Below are 24,202 nucleotides of genomic sequence, written 5' to 3' on the forward strand. Positions count from 1 at the left end.
CTTTGCATACCAGATTTGTGCAGATTTAACTATACGTCTTGCTATGCTGTTTTTAGATATTGGGCTACCTTTATAATATAGAGAAAATGCTACAAAAAGCTGTTAAGTTTTCCTGAAGTCTCTGGTCCTATCAATGTAGTACATGAGTTGACATCTAGAGCGTGGAGAGCTCTTTCTGCAGCGTAGTCAGGTTGTGAAAAAAAAGACTGGTAGCTCAGTGGACTGAGAGATGTGGAATTGAGAAACCACCATGGGAAGGAATTTGGATTTTTATGAAGAACCACCTTGTCTCTGTGTATTTGAAAGAAAGGTTCTTCTAGCGCATAAGGCCTGGAGCTCACTAACATGTCTGAGTGATGTAATAGTGACTAGGAATGCCACTTTCCAGGAAAGGAACTAAATAGGACATGTATTAAGTGGCTCAAAAGGAGGAGCCATGAGCCTAATAAGTACGATAGTAAGGTTCGAGAACAGTGCTGGACATATCCTGGGTGGAATAATTCTTTTAAGGCCTTCCGTGAAGGATTTGATAACTGGGATTTTGAACAAGGAAATATGTTGCCTGTTCTGTGAATATGCGGCTATCGCTGCAAAGTGTACCCAAATAGACATGTAAGCTAAATTTTCTTTCTGTTAATGAAGCAAATAAACAATGTCCTTGACATTAGCTTTAATGGGGTTAATTTGTTACGTTCTGCAGTAGCACACAAAATGTTTCCATTTTGCTGCATAACATGCTCTAGATGTCATTAAACCACTAGATTCTCTCAGGACACTTTCACATGGTGACTCTTCAAGGTGTAATTCTCCTTCTTCACCAAGGTGACTTTATGACGGCCCTAGACTTAAGACACCAACTTCTATATCCCCATTTATCCAGCACATCAGAAATATCTAAGTTTCGTAGTTGCAAGAAAACATTATCAATTCAAAATCCTGCCTTTCGGAGTCACAACTGTTCCTAGAATATTCACCAGGTGCATAGGTGTAGTCGCTGCACATCTCATAAGACATAATATACATGTGTTTCCTTACCTACACAACTGGCTCATCAAAGCCAGTGTCAGTCTTCTACTCAATTCACAGTAAACCTGCTTTCTCAAATCCAATCTACAACTTTTTCAGATTCAGCCCTATCTGGGAGCTACTCTCAATGCACAGTTGGTTAGCATACACCAATCCGGCCTGCATTCAGAGTTGTCAGTCCTCATCATCCCCAATTTCAGAAGAATCACACATACACAGCCAAGACTATCATGCATCAGTTAGGGTAGATCGTGTCCTGTAATGCTATTGTTTCCCATGCCAGACTCCACATGAATCCCCTACAGCAGTGTCTGCCTCGCCAGTGGTCTGTCAAGGTCACCTGAAGGATCTAGTGGTGTTAGACCACCATACTCATCAATCTCTGCAATGGTAGAATGCCACCAACCTGTTGAAAGGGCGGCCTTTTTCTGGATCCTGTGTCTCAGCTCATTCTGACCACAGATGCATCACTGACGGGTTGGGGTGCTCATCTTCAAAACCTCACAGGGCCTTTTGAGATCTCAGTCACCAGTCCATGCACATCAGTTATCTGGAGCTTCAGGCAGTGTTTCTAGCCCTGAGAGGTTTTCTTCCTCACCTGTCGCCCAAGATTCTCTTAGTCTGCACAGACAACATGACAGCTGTTCATTATTTACAGGAACTGGGGTGGGTGGGGAAAACCTTCATCCCAGTTGTCACAGCTCGCTCAGACAATAGGGAAATGCACTCTTTACCACCATATTTACTTAGTGACAGAATATCTCCCGGGAACAGGCGACTTTGCAGACCTGCTTAGCAGAATGCATCAACAAGTCCACGAATGGAAACTCCACTCACAAGTCCTTCAACAATATCTCCAAATAGATCTTTTCACCACATTAGAAAACTCAGAATGCCCGCATCCAGGTATCAAAACCCTCTATCAAAGGGCGATGCTCTATGGATGAACTGGTCAGGGATATTTGCTTACACTTTTCCACCTCTCCCATTCATTCCATTTCTGGTTTGGAAAATCAGGCAGACATCACTCACTATGATCCTTGTAGCGCCCACTTGGGCATGTCAGCCATGGTTCACTACACTTCTGAACTTCTCACTGGTTCCTAACGAGAAGCTCCCCAACAGGCTAGACCTTCTCACACAGGATCAAGAACAGATCAGCCATCCAGACCCCATGTCACTCAAGCTAGCGATATGGCTCCTGAAAAAACACAATTTGCTATCTAGGATTGTCCCAGGAATGTATGGACATTCTCTGAGAAGCTCGTAGACCTATAACCAGAGCATGTTATGCAGCCCTAAATTTAAAAGTGGGTACAGACTGACAACCTCAGAACTACCTACCTCCCAAACCTCAACCTCATATACTCAAGGCTTCTTCAGGGGAACCTATAGAGGCAACCACAACCAAAGCAGACGCGTGAGCACTACCACACATAGCTCTTACTCAACATCTAAACAGTGACTTCCACTATCTCCCCAACCCCACACTACTTCTTCAGAGAACAACAACGTGCAACACTCCGGCCCCAACACTAGATGGCAGGAGTAAGTAGAGCATGTGCATCTACAGCAACACATGCCATTGAACATGAATATTATCAAAATGGGCAAAAGCAAAACGTTAATGAGGGTATTGTCAATTCATAAAACCAAATTAATATTCAAGGTTGGTCCAAAAGGCAATACTGAAGATCCCAACAATACTTCATACACATAAGATCTCAACATCAGCAGATACTTGTTAATAAAAAAACTAGATAAAATCTGGGGCCCCCAGATATTTGCAGAAGAACCGCAGTTCTCAGTGGATTAAAATAACTTGAGCTGTAAGAAAAGAGATCAAAGGCCATTCTGGTCATTCAGCAACAGATTATACAAAGCATATAGTGGCATTGCCCTAAATAATGTTAACTCTGTAAATTTCAATGCCCACATTAAAAACCTTTGAGTGGATACTAGCCTAACCAAAGGCAGAAGCAAGACACACTGAGTAGTGAAGAGATAAGTTCAGACACAAAAAAGATGGGCCATTAAAACTAAGCACACAAAACTCATGCTTATATGTAAAGTGTTATAAAGGTGATAAACATGCAGACCAGATGATACTCCAGGAGTTAATTGACAGCCACCACTTCTTTTTTTTAATCCTATCAATCATACTGGACACAGTGGATTCCGCCTTTGTTTTCTGTAGCTTTTGAAACAGCTATAATTCCAGACCCCTGGAAGCATTTATTCTACAACCACTAATTAAGGAAAGAGATGTAGAGGACCATGCAAGCTGCAGACTGATAGCTCTCCTGGACACAGATGCTAAAATGTATGCAAGGCTAACCCCTGAAGTTATTGACTACATGGCTGCTTTTGAGTGCACAGACAGGGATTTACTATAATGTGACTAACAGGCATGGTGCACATACCTCATTCTATTAAGGGTGATTTCACCCATGGTCGAAGATAAAACTCAGACAAGGGAATAACATCTTGGGCTGTATCAAATCTAACACAAGGCTGAAGCAGTGCTGCTCTTCAACCCCTTTTATGAAGATCTTGGCCCAACCCACACAAATAAAAAGGAGTTTGTTTCCGGACTGGAACAGTACGTATGCAGGTAATGCAATATGTAGATGACACCAGCAGAGTACACCTGCACTCAAATTGGCCTTGAAAAAACAATGGAAGCCCTGGAACTTAATAACAAGATTACTAATCTAATTGGAAATAGAATTAAGAACAAAATCGTGGCATGTGACATGGACAGTGTAAGATCACACATGGGCCAGAACTTTAAACACAGACAAAGATCTGTTGTGAGGAACTAGGATTATGGACAGCACGAAATCACGATTCAAAGTTGAATTAGCAAACCAAGTATTACCTATCATAAGGCAATTTGATTAGATGGATTCTAAGAGAAAGAACTTCACAATATGCAATTCCATGATTTAAAGCCAGGATGAAACAAGGTTACACAGGCTACTTAATTTGCCTGCATATAAAATGCAAGTTAATCTGTCTTCGCTTCCCTTGATGGCATCCTGAAACATCTTTCTATACAATAACAGACTCCATAGTTTCCACAGAACCTCCCTGTTTCCCTACAAGATGTAACTCCAACATCCATACACAATTACAGAGGAAAATTGAACAATGAATTGCAGGACATGTTACCTGAAGAGGACTGGAAAATATTGTTTGAAAACCAGTGCCCTTTCACCCAACAGTAAATGACGAATAACCTGTATTCGTTAACTCCAACAAATAATTCACACCACACTAGGAAATGCAGGACTGGGGAAGATTCTAGATGAGGGAGGTGTAGAACACTAAAATCTGGCTTCCTTCACCTGGAACGGAAACATTCTTCAAGAGTACAACTTTTGACAAGAAGTAAGAAACACAATTTTCAAAATGGTCGAGTTCTTGATTATCCTAACACTCCATGTTAAGCTGCTGGGTTAGGTAAAGTGGATTTCTAGTGTTAACTGGAAATTTATTGCATTAGTACTGTGGTTGTTGAAGAGACAGGTTGCAAATCTCTGGGTAAGAAATCACGTGCTTATGCACAGATCCTAGTTACTAGCATCTTAAAGGCTGTACCAAACAATTCTAAAGGTATGCAGAATTTTTGCCCACAGCTTCTCGTCCCAAGGGCATATGGGAGGCGATGTGCCACTATTTACTCAACGCACAACTCTATGTCGGCACCATGAGACCAGCTCACTGAGTAGATCCTGAAGGAGCCTGACCTAGGATCCGTCACGACAGAAAGACTACAAACAGGATGTTGGGCACCAGTTGCTACAGGAGCTGATGGTATTTCACAATGAGCTGCAAGTCACTCCATAAAAATGGAGCAAATAACAGCACAATGGCTACTGCACTATGTCCATGCCATCAAGATTTGAAAGAGTAGGTGTGATGGGGTTAACTGAAAAAAATGTATATGAATTAACCTGACTCAGACTAAAACCAATAAGAAAAAGTTACTTGTGATCTACCTGGTGGATACTCTATTGACCTGCATATTCCTCACCTGTGGAACAAACCACAGGCATCAGAAGAATGGATCACGAAAACTTCAAAGTAGGTTGAGGTGGAAGGTAGAAGGTTGGAAGTGATGGATTGGGCAAGATGGAAGGGTGTGACCTCCTTGGGGAGGAAAGCAGCTTGTACACGGAACAGCAGCTTATCAGGAAAAAAGGTAGTAAATGGAGGTCGATAGCTAAGAGCTTGCAGCTCACTGCCCCTTCTAGCAGAAGTGATAGTAACCTAAAACACAGTTTTAAGGATCAACATACAAAGGGTACAACTGTGAAGGGGCATAAACGAAGTCCCCATCAAAAAGGTAACAATCAGATTTAAGTCACATTGAGGAACCACAAAGGGAGTTGGAAGAAAGAAGCTGGACAGACCCTTGAGAAAATGCATGACGAGAGGGGAATTACATAGGGACGGCTGATCCGGGCAGACAGAGGAAAGCAGAAAACTCAGCTAAGTAGCCATTGACAGTGCCAACAGCACAACCCAACTGAGGAAAGGAAAGCCCAAATTGCAGTACTTAAGATAGTTTGGGCTATGAGGGATCCACACAATTTCGTGCACACCAGGCAACAAAGTTGTCCCATCTGCCTGACTAAGCAGGCTTATTGGAAGGTGATGTGCTTAACAGATGTCGTAGACCACCTTTGGTTGCAGCTGAAAAGAGTTTTGTAGTCCCCGCTCAGGCTCCAAGTATGTAGTTTGAGGTCTCTGAGATTGGGGTGATACAACCATCCTGCTTGATTGGGAGAGAAGATACGGCCTGAATGGAAGGCGAAGCATGGGACATGTGGAGAAGCTCAGAAGGTCTGCATACCACACCCTTCTTGGCCAATTCGTCGTGATGAGAAGGACTTGGGCCCAGTTTTGGCAAACCTTTCTAGGAACTCAAGGAAGCAAGGGTATGCGGGGGGAACACGTAGTGCAGCTGAACTTTCCACCTCAACTGAAACCCCAAGGCTCTCCTCAACGGATACTAGAGGGCAAAGAACTGATGGCACCGAGCATTTTACAAGAAATTAAGTTCACCTGAGGGATACCCCACTACAGTGCCCTCAAGTTCCAACATGTGTGCAAGACTAATAGGATGTCGAAAGCCAGAAGACCTATTAATCTCAGCACTGGAACTCTTGTGCCTTGCTGGAAAGTTGGGACCATCTCCTTGATGTCTCCGATTCTCTATGGTGAAGGAAAGGCATGAAGAAGGATGGTGTCCAGTACTGAACTCATAAACTGCAATCGTTGGGAGGGCCATAGGTAGGATTTAGGTTCACTGACTGAAAAACCCAGGTCAAATAGCAGCAATGCTGTCATCTGCAGCTGGTGCAACACCATCTCAAGCAAGCTTGCTTTCAGGAGCTAGTCGTCAAGTAATGGAAAATGTAGATGCCCGACCATGTGCACTGCCATCTCCTTTGTGAAGAATCGAGGAGCTGATGTTAAGCCAAAAGGCAGTATCGCAAATAGGATAAGTCCGGAACAACATCTTCAAAGCAAGCGGAACCGCGCTTGCGTTAACAATTCTTTTTTTACCTGCTTTAACCACGCATGTGCTGAACAACGTACATGTGTGGTTAAGGTTGAGAAAAAAGGGAGAGTGCATCGGGAGAGGACACGGTCAGGTAAGTGGGGCAGGGTTGGGGGATAATATTTAGCAGCGGGGGTCGGGGAAGTTAGGTTTTTGGGGGTGGGGGGTCAGGGTACTATTGTTTTTGGGGTGCGGAGGTCAGGGGTAGTTAGGTTTTTAAGGGAGGGGGATCGGGGTACTTTTGTTTTTAGGGGAGTAGTGGGGTGGGGGTTGGGGTAGTTTGGTTTTTAGGGGGGGCTCGGAGTAGTTTTGTTTTTAGGGGCGGGGTGGGGGGGTTGGTTATTAGGGTAGGTGGGGGAGGTCGGGGAAGGGTTTAGGGCTCAGGGTTGGTGGGAGGAATCTGTGGTAGTTTTGTTTTAGGGATGGGGGGTTGGTGTAGTTTTAGTATTAGGCGTGGGGTCGCATGCTAGAACTACCCATGCCATTCCCACGCATGCCTTTACTGGGCATGCTTTTACAACGAAAAATCTTTGTAAAGGCATGCGTGCTAAAGGCATTTGTGGTAACAACACAATGGTGGGGTGTAGCCCCTTTCTAAAACAGAAATTCACTTAAAAATACAAAGGGTTACGATATAAGGGGTGTAGCCCCTTTCTGTAATTTGTAAGACCCATTAGTCAGAAGTGATGGTCTTCCAGGACGGAAATGGAACACCTGCCCTCCAAAAGAGTCTATGAGGGGTTGGGGAAGCAAAGTAGGCCGCTTTCTGGTGGCGTGGAAGAGAAAGAGGAGGAAGGTTGCAAGGGGGATCCACAGCCCTTTGCTCTAGTGCAGCCTCTGTACTGGATAATAGCCTAAACACAGGCAGAAGCAAGACACACTGAGCAATTAAGAGTTAAGTTCAGACACAAAAAAAGATGGGCCCATTAAAACTAAGCACACAGAACTCATTCCAATATCTAAAGTGTTATAAAGGTACGTGTAGAACAGGTGATACTCCAGGAGTTAACAGCCACAAAAGTTTTTTTTTTTATCTGAGCGATCATATTGAACACAGTGGTTTCCGCCTTCGTTTTCTGTAATGAGGAGAATAGACTTGCTGAAATGCTGGTTGGTATTGTATGGATCGGAAGGAAGACCCTCTTCCAAATCCAAGAAAGCGGCAAAATGGCCAAGAGTCATTGGTTGGAGGCATAAGCTGTAGGCCTAGTGATCTGGCTTTAGCTTCAAAGGGTTTGAACTACTCCAGAGCTAAGCTGGCTTTATCTCCAGGCAACCTTCATCAAAAGGGACAATCATCAAGCTGGCTTGGTAATCAGTGGAGATATTGGAAGTTTCAAACCAAGCATGACACCAAATGGTAAATGAAGTACCCATGGCTCAACCCACAGAATCCCCAGTGTGAAGTCCAGATTTATTAATGTGGTGAGAAGCATTCAGACTGTCCAAGATAAGTTTTTGGAAACAGTCTTTCAGATCAACTGGGACATGTGCAAAGATCAAAGCATTATTTTATATACACACTTCACAAATCCCATTGCTATCATGCGGCCTCCAATGTTAAACATTAAAAAGGTCCACTAGCAATTATTAAACAGATTAACTTGCATATTACTCAAAGGCACCATTCATCTCATGTAAATCAATCAAATTCTATACACATCAACTGGGCCTGCCTACTCAGACATAATTAATCAGTGCATCAGAACCTTTATAATTTAACTGAATCCCTAGCATACCAAAAACAAAACGTCATCTCTATCCCAGTGATTCTGCCGCCAAGAAACTCATAACATGACTTTTTTTTTTTAAGGCAATGCATAAGGAAGTGTTACTCTAAGTCAACTAAATTCTTAGTAGTATATGAATATGCATTCTGTCCCTGCAAAAACTGCCATAATCCAAGTTGTCAATGACACACCAATACGTTTCAACAGCTTCTGAATGATCTTTTCTCTGTGCTTGTGCTTTATCTCGGTTGATTGCTGAATCTACTCAACAACCTTTACAACTGCCAACACATCTCTCAGACAACACTAAACAACCCTGTCCTCTTTTCAGCTGCCAACAACAAAAGGTATGGCTACCATATCTCACAAGGTTCCATCACAGCATCAATGATTTTCTACATTTTCATTGGAGCTGTGTAGATATTGGCCAAACAAGAGATCACATAACAATGCATGGATAAAAGACACCAAAGTACAGTAAAATGTTGTCAGCATCAAGGTACCATAAAGTGTTGACAGCATTCTCTATAGATTACCTAAGATGATACTAGCACCTTGGATGTCAGCAATCCATCTAAACCTTAAACAGACTAAAAGAGAATTAGTCCACTATTACTGGCAAGTTCCAAGTCCAGATCAAAGAGAGACTTAACATGCACTTTGTCCATTCTGGATCTAAAAATGTCAAGTCACTGGCTACCTTCATTGGTCACTGGTTTTAAAACAACTAAAACAAAGCAAACAGAGACTGACTGGTACCAGAAAAGCCCCCTACAAAGGCTCAAGCCTTCAACATCCAAAACTAAACCTTGTGCTCTTCATTGCAAGTTCTCATCCTCCTATACAGGCAGATCAAACCGTTAGTTAAAAACTGTCCCTCAGATATCAAGACCACCAACTTGGAGCATAATCATGAGGAAGATCGTTATCTACAAGGCAAAGACAGAAAAACAAGAAAAAAAAAAAAATCATAGTTTTATAAACCAGTATCTCAGACAAACTAACAATGTATCTAAGCTTGTCTGCCTTCAGGGTATGAATCAAAAAGTTCGCTTCTCTTGACTCCTGCTCTAGCATGACACCACTGCCCAAAAAAACAATCTTCATCATTCAGAATCTTCCTTGCCCTTGTTTACCTTACTACTGTCAATTTTTATTTATGGTCCAGCCTTCTTTCGCTATGAATCAGACACATGAGATCTATAATCCTTATGATATGCACTACCCTTTGCTGACCCGCAGGACGAGGGCTGCTATATTTAACAATCCCATTAAAAGTAGAATATTGAGAGCAAAAACAGGTCAATGATCAAGAACTGAGATATTTTAGAAGATTAATATTTCAGTGAAGGATTTCAACCTTGTGGTCTTCAGTCATTTTAGTAAACAAAACGCAACAACTGAGATCCTGGTGGTCAACGGAAGTTAGGAGGAGAGTAATGGCACCACAGATGTAGGCAGTTGCCTTTCTTAATTTCAAATTCTGTATTGCCCCTGTCTCTCTATCTTGAAGGGAGCTGGACCACATGAGTCTCATGTTCAAGATAGTCTAGGATACAAGATTAACACAGGAATTAGGAGTCTTTCTTTAGTTAACAAATACTTACTAATAGCTAGTAAAGAAACAGATTATACACAAACTGGAGTGCGGTCTGTGTTCTTTGTTGGATACAGAAAAGTGATTTGTATTTTGTCATGGGACCTGCTAGGTGGATACAGATGGCTTTGGCAGGAGAAAGTATATATAAATATATATTTGTTATTTCATAGAGTGGCAGTAGCCACTCTGAAGCTATAGTTATGGTTCCCAGAGATGGGAATTCCTCCAGTTATCGCCCCTTAATAACTTAGCACCCATTTCACGAATGCCCCCAACACTTTTCAGAACTATTCCTCATTGAACATTGGCAGATGATGGTAAGTTTTGCACCACTAGGTCAAAGCGGGTGCAAGGGAAAAGAAAAAAAAAAAAAAAAAAGGGGGGTCCCAAACAAGATTATTATTATTATTTTTTAATAAAGTAACTCATTACTTTTCTTTAATCCAGCCTTCATTGTTCACGGCCTTTCGTCTTTCACAACCCTTGGCCATGCATGGCAGGGTAAGGCCGCAGCAAACCCCCTATAACCACCCAACCCTGAGCCACGCATGGCTGAACCAGTCCCTGAGGCTAACTCTCCCTAACCTCCCAACCCCGCACTGCACATTAGCAGGAGTTGGCCGCAGGAGAGCAGCAGGAGAGCCTTTCTCTCCCTAACCTCCCAACCCCGCACTGCACATTAGCAGGAGTTGGCCGCAGGAGAGCAGCAGGAGAGCCTTTCTCTCTGGGTGTGAGAATAGGTGTGAGTGTGTGCCTCTGAGTGTGATAGTGGGAGTGAGAGGGTGTATGTGGATGTGAAAGTGGGTGAGAAAGTGTGGGTCTGGGTGTGAGTGTAGGTGTAAGAGGGTGGCTGGGTGTGACAATGGGTGTAAGAGTGTATGTGACTGGCTGTGGGTCTGTCATTGTGTGCGAGTCTGAGTGGGTCTGTATATGGCTATGTGGGTCAGTAAGTGGCTATGTGGGTCAGTAAGTGGCTATGTGGGTCAGTAAGTGGCTATGTGGGTCAGTAAGTGGCTATGTGGGTCAGTAAGTGGCTATGTGGGTCAGTAAGTGGCTATGTGGGTCAGTAAGTGTATGTGGGTCAGTCAGTGTATGTGGGTCAGTCAGTGTATGTGGGTCAGTCAGTGTATGTGGGTCAGTCAGTGTATGTGGGTCAGTCAGTGTATGTGGGTCAGTCAGTGTATGTGGGTCAGTCAGTGTATGTGGGTCAGTCAGTGTATGTGGGTCAGTCAGTGTATGTGGGTCAGTCAGTGTATGTGGGTCAGTCAGTGTATGTGGGTCAGTCAGTGTATGTGGGTCAGTCAGTGTATGTGGGTCAGTCAGTGTATGTGGGTCAGTCAGTGTATGTGGGTCAGTCAGTGTATGTGGGTCTGTCAGTGTATGTGGGTCTGTCAGTGTATGTGGGTCTGTCAGTGTATGTGGGTCTGTCAGTGTATGTGGGTCTGTCAGTGTATGTGGGTCTGTCAGTGTATGTGGGTCTGTCAGTGTATGTGGGTCTCTGAATGTGAGAGAGTGTATCTGTATGTGGATATGTGGGTAAGTAAGTGGATATGTAGGTCAGTAAGTGGGTGTGCGAGTCTCTGAGTGGGTCTGTGTGTAAGTGGGTCTGTGAGTGGGTGTATGAGTGTGAATGCGACTGAGTGGGTGTGTGAGTGTCTGTGTGAGTGTGTCAGTAGTTGTGTGAGTGACTCGCCACAAAGAAACCTCACCTGACGTTTTATCCAACAAGAGTCCACAGTTTTGCATGAAACATCTACCCAAGTTAGAGTTCTTTCTGCCTCTTTGGGTAAAAGGCCAGCATGTAATCTACACTATTATCACCAGTGACCTTGTGTGTGTTTTGGCAACATGATTGTTTCTGTCCTCATATTGCTCTGCATCAAGAACGTGCCATAAAAAATCATCAGAACACACACTGAGGGGCTCTTTGGGAAGCTCCCCATCATCCTAACAAAAGGATAGAAGACACGCATACCACAAAGACGGACAGAGCGGACCAAGCTAGTGCAGCTTCCAGGTGATTTGCACATTTACATGCTCAGCAATTTAAAGGGAGACACATGGACTGGATTGGAGGGGGGGGGGGCAAACAGGCCCCCTTCCTTGGTCTATTCCGGCCATGGGAATAACATCCCACGGGGGCCATCTGTATTAAATGGAGGAGGGGGCCGCGCTGCCCCCTTACCGGGATGATTTTGGATCCGTGGACCCCATCCCCGGGGGCCCAGCCATCTCTCCTGGGTGCCCTCCAGGGCACTGGGTGTGCAATGGGACTGCAGGGGTAGCCTCAATCCCCCCGGGGTCTAAGCCAGTTCTCCATCTCCAACGGGTTCCAGCACTGCTGTCACATGCAGGGAGCTGCTAAACATGCAGCTCCCTGCCTGAGAGAGCAATATTTTTCACGGTTTCCCTGACCGCATCTCTACAGGCGAAACCTCCACTCACAGCAAACAAGAGCTATTTGACAGCTCTCGTTTGCTTGGAGCAGACTTGTGTTTGCTCTGACTTGGTGGGTTCAGTGAAAGTGTCTGACAAGTCAGAGCAAACAGCTATATCCCAAGGGTAGGCCTCCCGGAACATAGCACGAGTTGGCCCTGGGGGTTGGCAGTCCCCAGGTCCATTATTGGCTCCACAAGGAGGGGGGCCCACCCAGCTCCCATCTGGCCCCCATATATAATTAAATGTTAGCCTTGGTGAGGTGGGGGGTTTGGGGGGTCCACAACAGCCCACATATCTTATTTTATTTCAGCCCCGGAGGGGCTGTGTAACCCCACCCCAGCAGAGGTCACTGTTCTTTACTTTTTATATGCCCCCGGGACCTGGCCCACCCAAAGGTTTAATTAATGCACGCATGGGAGGCCACATCTTTTGTTTTTTTAATTTTTGCTGCCGATTTGAGACCCTTACGTGAATTTCAGGCAACTTCTTTTTTTTTTTTTAAGTGCTTTTTCACCCTCAAGGGGTCCCTCTGAGACCCCGCACCAAAACTAACGGGTCAGGGTGTCCCTACCCAGGCACCTTTTTTCACTCTTTTTTCTGGGACTCTGCTGAAGCCAGGTCCCAAGATGGCGTCCAACACTTCCTGGTTGCAGTGTCGGCAGCCAATCAGATCTCAGCACGAAATAGAGATAGAGAGCATTTGCAAAGTCTTTGCATGGCTAGATAAAAAATCTGGTATTCCTTCCATTTCTCCTAAACTACTGAACGGATTTACACCAAATAACAAAAAGCGTAATCTGCATAAAGACAACTACATTTCTGCCAAATTTGGTGTAATTCCATTCAGTGGTTCGGGCTGCAGTCGTGTTCAATGCTCCTATGGGAATTAACATGGGAAATCCGCATCACTTTTTACTTGACCCCCACTTGGTGGCTGACCCCAAAACTTCCCATGCACAACAAGATTCTTTGGCACACTTTTTTTTTGAAAATTTCATGAAGATTCATGCAAGACAAATAGGCAAGTCAAAAAACACTTCAATAGAAACATGGTCCTAACTAGAACTACCTACTGGTGTTCTACATACACTAGAAGATGAAAGATTACAAGAAAGCAACAGCCAGCCAGGGCAATAATCTGAATCCCAAAGGATACAATGAGTCACAAGGTGGAAGCTGAAAAGTTATAGAGGAAATATATTTTTGTTTTTTGGTGAGAGGATAGAGAGAAAGGAGAGAGAGGAGGAAGAGAGAGACGAGAGAGAAGAAAAGAGGAGACGAGAGAGACGAGAGAGAAGAAAAGAGGAGACGAGAGAGAGACGAGAGAGAGACGAGAGAGAGACGAGAGAGAGACGAGAGAGAGAGAGAAGAGAGTGGGGAGAGAAAGGGGAGAGGATCTGTGTGTGTGTATTTTGAAAAAAACTTAAGGTTACATGGACGTTACAGTTAGGTTCTGGATTTACTCGTATAAAAACACAGAAATTCAGCAGTTATAGCTAGCTGACCTAACTAAAACTTGTGCTCCCGTTATGCACTGCTTATGAACTCACATATTATATCATTCATGACATGGTCAGTAGCATCACTGATTAATTTCTAAGGTTTTGTTTTTAAATTCTATTTCTTAACTATAACGTCCATGTAACCTTTGTTTTTTTTCAGTGAATTTCTATGGGTTTTTTAACGTATTGTAATTTTAATTACAATACATTAATCCAACCACCGCTGGCAGCCGTTGGCCACAAGGCCTAGCCTCAGGCCAGGCCCTGTGGCCAACCCCCTACAACTACCCAACCTTACGCTGTGCACGGCCGGCCTTTACCCATGTGCAGTGGAGATTGCCTGCAAGACCTGGTCATGCATGGCAGTAACTGTCTGTGTCCTCTCTGGGTGTGAGAATATGTGTGTGAGGGTGTACCTGGGGCTGTGAGTGGCTGCCAGGACTGTGTCTGGATGTGAGAGTGCGTACATCAGTGTTTTAGTGGATGCGTCAGTGTGTACGTGGGTCTGTGAGTGGGTGCATGAGAGTTTCAGTGGGTCTGTGAGTGGGTTTGTGACAGTCTGAGTGGGTCTGTGAGGGGGTGCATAACTATCTGGTTGGGTGTGTGAGGGTTTGACTGGGGCTCTGAGTGAGTGCAAGTGAGTCTGAGTGGGTCAATGAGTGTGTCTGGATCTGAGAGTGGGTGTGTGAGTAGATTTGTGAGTGGGAGAATTGATTGAATGAGGGAGAGAAAGAGAGAGAGATACAGTTTAGGCTTTGATGTCTGAAATACTTAAAAAGAGATTTCTAACCAATTAATTTAAAAAGTATATATATATTTATTTTTTTAATTAAAAAAAAAAAAATGCTATTGAGTACAGCGGGACTCGAATCCCCAAAGCTCAGTGTACAGGTCTGTGACCTTCACAATGAACTACAGTTTTTTTTTTTTTTTTTTTTTTTTAGCCCTTTATGCGCTTTCTGGGACCGCAAGTGAACCCTCAAGGGCACCCCCGAGGTCCCTACATATTTTTTTAATAATAAAATGCCCTTTATGGGCTACCTGACACTGCAGGGAAGGCCTTAAGGCTCCCCATGTAGTGACAATGCTTCAACAACCACTGAGCTTTTTTGACAGCAGCTCCGTGCTTGCTGAAGCATTTCATCTCTGTCCACTGCACGCAGGAGACAGAGATGAAAGCTCTGCTGTGTGACAGCGGGACCTGCTTTACAGGTCCTGCTGTCAAACAGAAGAGTGTTTGCTGTGGCTTGGCTGCAGCCAAGGCACAGCAAACAGCTATGTCCAGGGGGTAGGCACCCCACGGACAGAGCAGGAGCCATCCCTGGGGGGTAGCGGTCCCAAGGGCCATCTGTGGCTCCAAAAGGGGGGCTGCGCAGCCCCCCTCCAATAAGGACATAGCCCAGGGGTGGTGGTCCCCAGGGCTATGGGACCCCCTTTCTTTTTTGGAATTACCCCAGTAGGTGGTAATCCCCGGGTCAATATCCCCGAAAAAATAAATAGCCTTTTGCCCCGGGGGAGGTAGTCCATGGGCGCCACATGCCCCCCGCATTTATTAAGTTGATAGCCCTGAGGAGGTGGTGGCCTGTGGGAGATTGGGCCTCCCCACTTACTAAAAACATTTTTGCCCTGAGGGGTGGTAATCCCTGGGGGACAGGGGGCCACAGCCCCCCTCCTATTTAGACTTTTGCCCTGGGGAGGTGGCAGTCCCCAGGGCTTATTGAAGCCCAAGAAGGGGGCCTGTGCGCCCACCTCCTCTATGATGCCCCCATGACCTGGCCACCCAGGGGGCAATTTAAAAAAAAGCACAAAAGATTGCGTTTTTTTTTTATCTTGAGAAAATCTGCTGATCCATCTATGGATTTTTCCTTTTTTTTTTTTTTTGCCCCAGTGCACTCTGAAGCTGAGTCCCAACATGGCTGCCAACATTTTCTTGCTGAAGTGTTGCCAGCCAATCAGATATCAGCATGGGGACAGCTTGATCCGCAGAGGATCCAAGTCCCTATATTTATCTATATTTTTTGGCAGTAAATTTCTACAAAACTACTGAACAGATTTGCACCAAAAAACAAAAGGTGTGATCTACGTAACAGAAACTAGCTTTGTGACAAATTGGGTGTAATTTTGTTCATTGGTTCGAGCTGTAGGCATGTCTAAAGGTCCTACGGAAAAATGAATGGGGAGAATGCATTTTGGGAACTCTTCCCCTTTTTTCGGCCTAACGATAACTACCTAGGGGCAACTGCTGCTAGGAAATATATATATATATATATATATATATATATATACACACACACACACACACACACCGTTGCTTGCAGATGCCAGTGTGTTTACAAAACACTGGTATTTTCACTGATTGAAATATGGTGCTTCTAACAGTTGACAAAGGCTAAACCAATAGCTGAAAAACATTCTCGATGATTATATGAGAAGATGCTGGAGTGAATAAATGATATATATATATGGAAAATGTCACTTACCCAGTGTACATCTGTTCGTGGCATTAGTCGCTGCAGATTCACATGCTGTGCACATCCCGCCATCTGGTGTTGGGCTCGGAGTGTTACAAGTTGTTTTCCTTCGAAGAAGTCTTTTCGAGTCACGAGACCGAGGGACTCCTCCCATTTTGACTCCATTGCGCATGGGCGTCGACTCCATCTTAGATTGTTTTCCCCACAGGTGGTGAGGTAGGAGTTGTGTATGCTAGTAATAGTGCCCATGCAATGGAGTGAATGCGTATGTACATAATGTAGTTTTAAGTAATATATTTACAAATATACAGATGTTCAAGATCAACTTCTAAACGGCTACAGGCTCCCGGGGAGGCGGGTGGGCGCATGTGAATCTGCAGCGACTAATGCCACGAACAGATGTACACTGGGTAAGTGACATTTTCCGTTCGATGGCATGTGTAGCTGCAGATACACATGCTGTGCATAGACTAATAAGCAGTTATCTCCCCAAAAAGCGGTGGTTCAGCCTGTAGGAGTTGAAGTAGTTTGAAATAATGTTCTTAGTTCAGCTTGACCTACTGTTGCCTGTTGTGCACTTAACACATCTACACAGTAGTGCTTGGTAAATGTATGAGGCGTAGACCATGTTGCTGCCTTACATATTTCGTTCATTGGAATATTTCCTAGAAAGCCCATGGTAGCACCTTTCTTTCTGGTTGAGTGCGCCTTTGGTGTAATAGCAGGTTTGAATGCACTTAACTATCCATCTAGCAATGCCTTGTTTTGAAATTGGATTTCCTGTATGAGGTTTTTGAAAGGCGACAAATAGTTGTTTTGTCTTTCGAATTAGTTTTGTTCTGTCAATGTAGTACATTAGTGCTCTTTTGATGTCTAATGTATGTAGTGCTCTTTCAGCTACCGAATCTGGCTGTGGGAAGAACACTGGTAATTCTACTGTTTGATTCAAGTGGAACGGTGAGATTACTTTTGGTAAAAATTTAGGATTGGTCCGTAGAACAACTTTATTTTTGTGTATTTGAATAAATGGTTCTTGAATGGTAAATGCTTGAATCTCACTCACTCTTCTTAGAGATGTGATGGCAATTAAAAATGCAACTTTCCACGTTAAGTATTGCATTTCACAAGAGTGCATGGGGCTCAAAAGGTGGACCCATGAGTCGTGTTAAGACAATGTTGAGGTTCCATGAAGGAACTGGTGGTGTTCTTGGTGGTATAATTCTCTTTAGGCCTTCCATAAATGCTTTTATGACTGGTATCCTAAACAATGAAGTTGAGTGCGTAATTTGCAGGTAAGCTGAAATTGCCGTAAGATGTATTTTAATGGAAGAGAAAGCTAGTTTAGATTTTTGCAAATGTAGTAAGTATCCTACTATCTCTTTTGCAGATGCGTGTAAAGGTTGAATTTGATTATTATGTCAGTAATAAACAAATCTTTTCCACTTATTTGCATAACAGTGTCTAGTGGTAGGTTTTCTAGCCTGTTTTATGACCTCCATACATTCCTGTGTGAGGTCTAAGTGCCCGAATTCTAGGATTTCAGGAGCCAAATTGCTAGATTCAGCGATGCTGGATTTAGATGTCTGATCTGTTGTTTGTGTTGTGTTAACAGATCTGGTCTGTTTGGCAGTTTGATATGAGGTACTACTGAAAGGTCTAGTAGTGTTGTGTACCACGGTTGTCTTGCACGTTGGTGCTATTAGTATGAGTTTGTTTTGACTCAACTTGTTTACTAGATATGGAAGAAGTGGGAGAGGGGGAAAAGCGTATGCAAATATCCCTGACCAGTTCATCCATAGTGCATTGCCCCGAGACTGATGTTGTGGGTACCTGGATGTGAAGTTTTGGCATTTTGAGTTTTCTTTTGTTGCAAATAGATCTATTTGTGGCGTTCCCCACATTTTGAAGTAAGTGTTCAGTATTTGGGGGTGAATTTCCCATTCGTGGATCTGTTGGTGATCCTGAGAGAGATTGTCTGCTAACTGATTATGAATCCCTGGAATAAATTGTGCTATTAGGCGAATGTGGTTGTGAATCGCCCAATGCCATATTTTTTGTGTTAGGAGACACAACTGTGTCAAGTGTGTTCCTCCTTGTTTGTTTAGGTAATACATTGTTGTCATGTTGTCTGTTTTGACAAGAGTGTATTTGTGGGTTAATATGGGTTGAAATGCTTTCAGAGCTAGAAACACCGCTAACAGTTCTAAGTGGTTTATATGAAACTGTTTTTGCTGAATGTTCCATTGTCCTTGGATGCTGTGCTGATTGAGGTGTGCTCCCCACCCTGTCATGGATGCATCTGTTGTTATTACGCATTGTGGCACTGGGTCTTGAAAAGGCCGCCCTTGGTTTAAATTTATACTGTTCCACCATTGAAGCGAGATGTACGTTTGGCGGTCTATCAACACCAGATCTAGAAGTTGACCCTGTGCTTGTGACCACTGTGATGCTAGGCACTGTTGTAAGGGCTGCATGTGCAACCTTGCGTTTGGGACAATGGCTATGCATGAGGACATCATGCCTAGGAGGGTCATTACTAATTTGACCTGTATCATCTGGTTTGGATACATGGCTTGTATTACATTTTGGAATGTTTGGACTCTTTGTGGACTTGGAGTGGCATTCCCTTTTATTGTGTTGATTGTTGCTCCTAGGTATTGCTGTGTTTGACACAGCAGAAGGTGTGACTTTGAGTAATTGATTGAGAAACCTAGTTTGTGTAGGGTTTCTATGACGTAATTTGTGTGTCGTGAACACTGTTTTTGCGTGTTGGTTTTGATTAACCAATCGTCTAGGTACGGGAACACATGTATTTGCTGCCTTCTGATATGTGCAGCTACTACTGCTAGACATTTTGTAAAAACTCTTGGTGCAGTTGTTATTCCGAATGGCAACACTTTGAATTGGTAATGTATCCCTTGGAATACAAACCTTAAGTACTTTCTGTGTGAAGGATGTATTGGTATATGGAAATATGCATCCTTTAGATCCAGTGTTGTCATGTAGTCTTGTTGTTTGAGCAGTGGGATTACTTCTTGTAATGTAACCATGTGAAAGTGGTCTGATTTGATGTATGTATTTAATATTCTGAGATCTAGTATAGGTCTTAGAGTTTTGTCTTTTTTGGGTATTAGAAAGTACAGTGAGTAAACTCCTGTGTTTAGTTCTTGTTTTGGTACTAATTCTATTGCGTCTTTTTGGAGCAATGCTTGAACTTCTAATCCTAGAAGATTTATATGTTGTTTCGACATACTGTGTGTTTTCGGTGGGACTGTTGGAGGGAATTCTCGAAATTCTATGCAATAACCATACTGGATAATTGCTAGTACCCAAGTATCTGTTGTTATCGCCTCCCAATGTTTGTAAAATTGGCTTAGTCTTCCCCCCACAGGTGTTATGTGATGGGGATGGGTGACTTGTGAGTCACTGCTTATTTTGAGGACTTTTGGGGCTTTGGAATTTTCCTCTACCTCTTTGGAATTGTCCCCCTCAATATTGCCTTCGAAAACTTCCCCGCTGATATTGGCTTTGGTAAGTGGGCCTTGTTTGTGATGTTGTGGTTTCTGTAGGTTGTCCTCGAAACCCTCCCCTAAAAGGTGTTTTGCGAAAGGTGCCTCTGCTCTGCGGGGAGTAGAGTGCGCCCATGGCTTTTGCCGTATCAGTGTCCTTCTTGAGTTTCTCAATAGCAGTGTCGACTTCCGGCCCAAACAACTGCTGTTCATTAAATGGCATATTTAGCACGGCTTGTTGAATTTCTGGCTTGAAACCTGACGTGCGGAGCCATGCGTGCCTTCTTATTGTTATTGCAGTATTTACTGTCCTTGCAGCCGTATCTGCTGCATCCATTGAAGACCGTATCTGATTATTAGAGATACTTTGTCCTTCTTGCACCACTTGTTGTGCTCTTTTTTGGAACTCCTTGGGTAAGTGTTCTATTAAATGTTGCATCTCATCCCAGTGCGCTCTGTCATATCTTGCCAAAAGCGCTTGTGAATTGGCAATGCGCCATTGGTTTGCTGCTTGTGCTGCAACCCTTTTGCCTGCAACATCAAATTTGCGACTCTCTTTGTCTGGAGGTGGTGCGTCTCCCGAGGTATGAGAGTTTGCTCTCTTACGAGCTGCCCCGACAACTACTGAGTCTGGAGTTAACTGCGTTGTAATATAAACAGGATCTGTTGGCGGTGGCTTGTATTTTTTCTCCACTCTTGGAGTTATGGCTCGGCCTTTAACAGGATCTTGAAAGATTTGTTTTGAATGTTTTAGCATTCCTGGGAGCGTAGGTAGTCTTTGGTACTGGCTATGAGTGGAGGTTAGCGTGTTAAACAAGAAGTCATCCTCAATTGGTTCTGAATGCAAGGTGACGTTATGGAAAGCAGCTGCCCTTGCGATCACCTGTGTGTAAGATGTACTGTCCTCAGGAGGGGACGGCCTGGTAGGGTACGAGTCTGGGCTGTTGTCCGATACTGGAGCATCGTAAAGGTCCCATGCATCGGGATCATCTTGACTCATGGCAGTATGAGTCGGGGAGTGCATCAGTGGAGGAGTTGCTACTGGTAATGTGTGCACTGATGGTGGTGGAGAAGGTGGTGGAGTTGTTTTCTTTGCCACCTTTGCCTGTGGCTCCTTGTCCTTTTCGTGAAAGGCAAGTTTTCTTTTTATCTTAATTGGAGGTAGAGTGGTTATCTTCCCTGTGTCTTGATGAATGTGGAGCCTCCTTTGAGTATAGTCTGGCTCTACAGCTTGAAGTTCCTCTCCAAATCTATGTTTTTTCATTTGGGAGGCCAATCCTTGTTCCTCTGTATAGGAACCTGTTTTTGGCTCCGAGGCTGGATGTTTCGGAACCGAAACTTTTTCGGAGGTCTTTTTAGGCTCCGAAGAAACCTTTGTCATTTTCGGCGTGGTGGTGTCTCGATGCCGAATTTGTTCGGTGCTGCTGTGACGGTGCCGAAATTTCTCGGAGCCGATGTCTCGGGTCCGAGATTGCTGTGTGGCAGTATCTCGACCGGAGTCGGATGACTTCGACACCAGCGTGCCCTTTTTCGCTGCCTTGGCTCGGTCACCGCTTGTTTGGGTTAAGCCATGGCCTGTTGGCGGTTGCGTCCCCTGGGCTTTTGTTGACTTCTCTTGAGTCTTATGTTTCGACGTCTTACTCACGGTTTTTGGCGTTTCTTCGGCCTCGAGCTCTTCCAAGTCTGACTCTTGGATAGAGAAAGCTTCCTCTTCTTCCTCGAAACGCTCTTGTTCTGTCGGCGTCGACGCCATCTGCAGTCTTCTGGCTCTTCGGTCTCTTAACGTCTTTCTGGACCGAAACGCTCGACAGGCCTCACAAGTATCTTCCTTGTGCTCTGGGGACAAGCACAAGTTACAGACCAGATGCTGATCCGTATACGGATACTTGTTATGGCATTTTGGACAGAAGCGGAATGGGGTCCGTTCCATCAGCCTTGAATTCACACGTGGCCGGGCCGACCAGGCCCCGACGGGGGATCGAAAAAACCCCGAAGGGCCACCGGAACTCTTCTAAATTCGGTGTCGATCTGTTGTAACTAACCCGATACCGAACGCAAACAATACCGACGTCTTTTCCGAGATTTTAACTAACTTTCCGACCCGAAACACGGAGCGAAAAGGAACACGTCCGAACCCAATGGCGGAAAAAAAACAATCTAAGATGGAGTCGACGCCCATGCGCAATGGAGTCGAAATGGGAGGAGTTCCTCGGTCTTGTGACTCGAAAAGACTTCTTCGAAGTAAAACAACTTGTAACACTCCGAGCCCAACACCAGATGGCGGGATGTGCACAGCTGGTAGTTGCAAAGATGCATAATCACCCCCCCCCTCAATACTCCTCCCACGTGTAATGGTGACTGTGTAAAATAAGGTGGATAGCTTCGTCGAACTGAAAGGTTCAAGTATAAAAATCAATCTTCCATGCACTGCCTCAAAAATAATTGTAATGCATATGCTGTACCAAAGGCGAGATCTACATTTAGCAAAGCTGTATCACTGCTGTGTCTTTCCCCTCAATACCCTTCACAGGCACAGGCCGAAATGGGCAGTAACATGCACCTGGCACCCTTTAAGCACACAGAAAATGTGATGATTCAATTCATAACAATCACAGCACAAAACTCAAGTTCCAACGTGAATGGATTGTAATCCTATTTTGGGGTCTGAAAAAAGCATACCAAGGGGAAGACATGGTGTTTTTACACAGTAATTGTCCCAAGACCTTGCTATGCTTCAGCAATTAGCTGACACCCACATGGATGACTGCTTGGGATGTCACTGATAGAAAGCAAAATCAAAAGTTAAATATTCAATGACAAAATAAAAAACATTTCATTTGTCAAAGAATTCAGGTTCACTGGCACCACTATAAAACTCAGATGTGCTCCGTTAAAAGTAACTGCGTATTTAATTGCTTGTGTCTTTTTAGAACTTTGAAGTGTTGAGGTCCACTTTTTAAGATCAAAATATAGAACACTTTTTAAGATTTAGATTATATGAAAAGTGAATGAAAATAACCACATGAAGGAATCAAACACTAATGCAGAAATTTTATTAGAGGTACTCCTTTAAGAAACGTAAAACAACAAATAGTGTCTTACCTTGTTCTTCCATGTCATTAGAAATTACATTGTAGAGCGTGTCCAGTGCATACCCAATGATTTCTGAATCAGATCTGAAACGAAATAATTTAACTGTGCTTAAAATTTTTCATCTTGCCTTCTCCCATTAGTTTATACCTTGGTTATTGGAACGCTTGACATCTGAGGGATTGTATTTAGGAAAAAAGTGCACAGTCTTGAAATGTCATAGGAGTAAACATAATTTAATGAACAGCATATTACACAATTCAAAAATGTTCAAGCCAATACTCGTAGCCTAGAGGAACCCTGACCGTTTTGGTTTAGCTGTTCTCGGAGGTGCCTTGCGTTGAATGGTAAAAGCCTTTCACCAAAAAAATAAAAATAATAACTTGACGATGCTGCCACGCTGGGTCTTAGGCTCTAAATATGTCTGGGGGTATTACATATAACTATTAGGTAAACACATGAAATTGAGCGCATTAAACAAAGCGGGGCAGGGGGAGTGAGCTTACCACACAAAAGAAAGGCGCTCTGTATCAACAAATGCAACAGATACACACATTTTTTAATTTGTAGCTGTACCCAACAAGGGCTGATGTAACGGGTCTGAATTTATGTACTACAAATGACGAGTGTCTTGCTCCTCAAAGCAACTGACTGAGCAGTGGTTTTCAAATAGATACTTATATAGTCTGGAGCCGGCAGTAGTGAGTTGAGACACAAAAGTGTAGCAGGCAAAATGTCCTTTCTCTTACTTACACTGCATTAAACAGGTATTCTTCAGGTTTGGGATGGGTAGCAATATAATGCAGATGCTTGGTTGCTAGTTATTTCAGAGAAAATAAAATCGTAATTTCACTTTAAACTAGGGAGAGTCTCCGGGTTTACTCTTCGTCACATGGGGAGAGGGAGAGTAAGGGGTGGGGAGTTAGACATGGAGCTAATGAAGGTCCAGCACCCATGATTCAAAATAATACATACACAAGGTGGGAGCTGTTCTCCTAGAGAGAAACGAGAGAGGTTGGAGCCCTACAGAGAGTGGGGGATGTTTATGGTCAGACGTTAGAGCCCTCACAACCCCAAACGGGTGTCCAGCTTCATCATCGGGGCTGCTCCTTGTTGGTCCAGACGGGTCTCTTTTATCGGAGATCTTCTGAATCACTGCAGTGCTGAGTAAGTTAGACAGTTTTAATTCATTCACTCACTCTACCTAACACTTCACCTTACACCCACTTTTTCCTCTAAGAGGTTCCGATGAGTTTAATAAAG

The 24,202-nt window shown here is 43.9% G+C and overlaps 1 protein-coding gene across 2 annotated transcripts in view; it reads right to left on the minus strand.

Annotated features, from left to right (window-relative positions):
* Positions 1 to 24,202, minus strand: part of USO1 (USO1 vesicle transport factor) — a 565,160-nt gene that overhangs the window by 476,581 nt on the left and 64,377 nt on the right. For both annotated transcript variants that reach the window (XM_069230285.1, XM_069230286.1), the window contains exon 4: positions 22,952 to 23,025. In XM_069230285.1, coding sequence (XP_069086386.1) covers positions 22,952 to 23,025 — 74 coding nt within the window. The remainder of the gene's footprint in view (positions 1 to 22,951; positions 23,026 to 24,202) is intronic.

This window comes from Pleurodeles waltl, chromosome 1_1, assembly GCF_031143425.1.
Source record: "Pleurodeles waltl isolate 20211129_DDA chromosome 1_1, aPleWal1.hap1.20221129, whole genome shotgun sequence".
NCBI classification, from domain to species: domain Eukaryota; kingdom Metazoa; phylum Chordata; class Amphibia; order Caudata; family Salamandridae; genus Pleurodeles; species Pleurodeles waltl.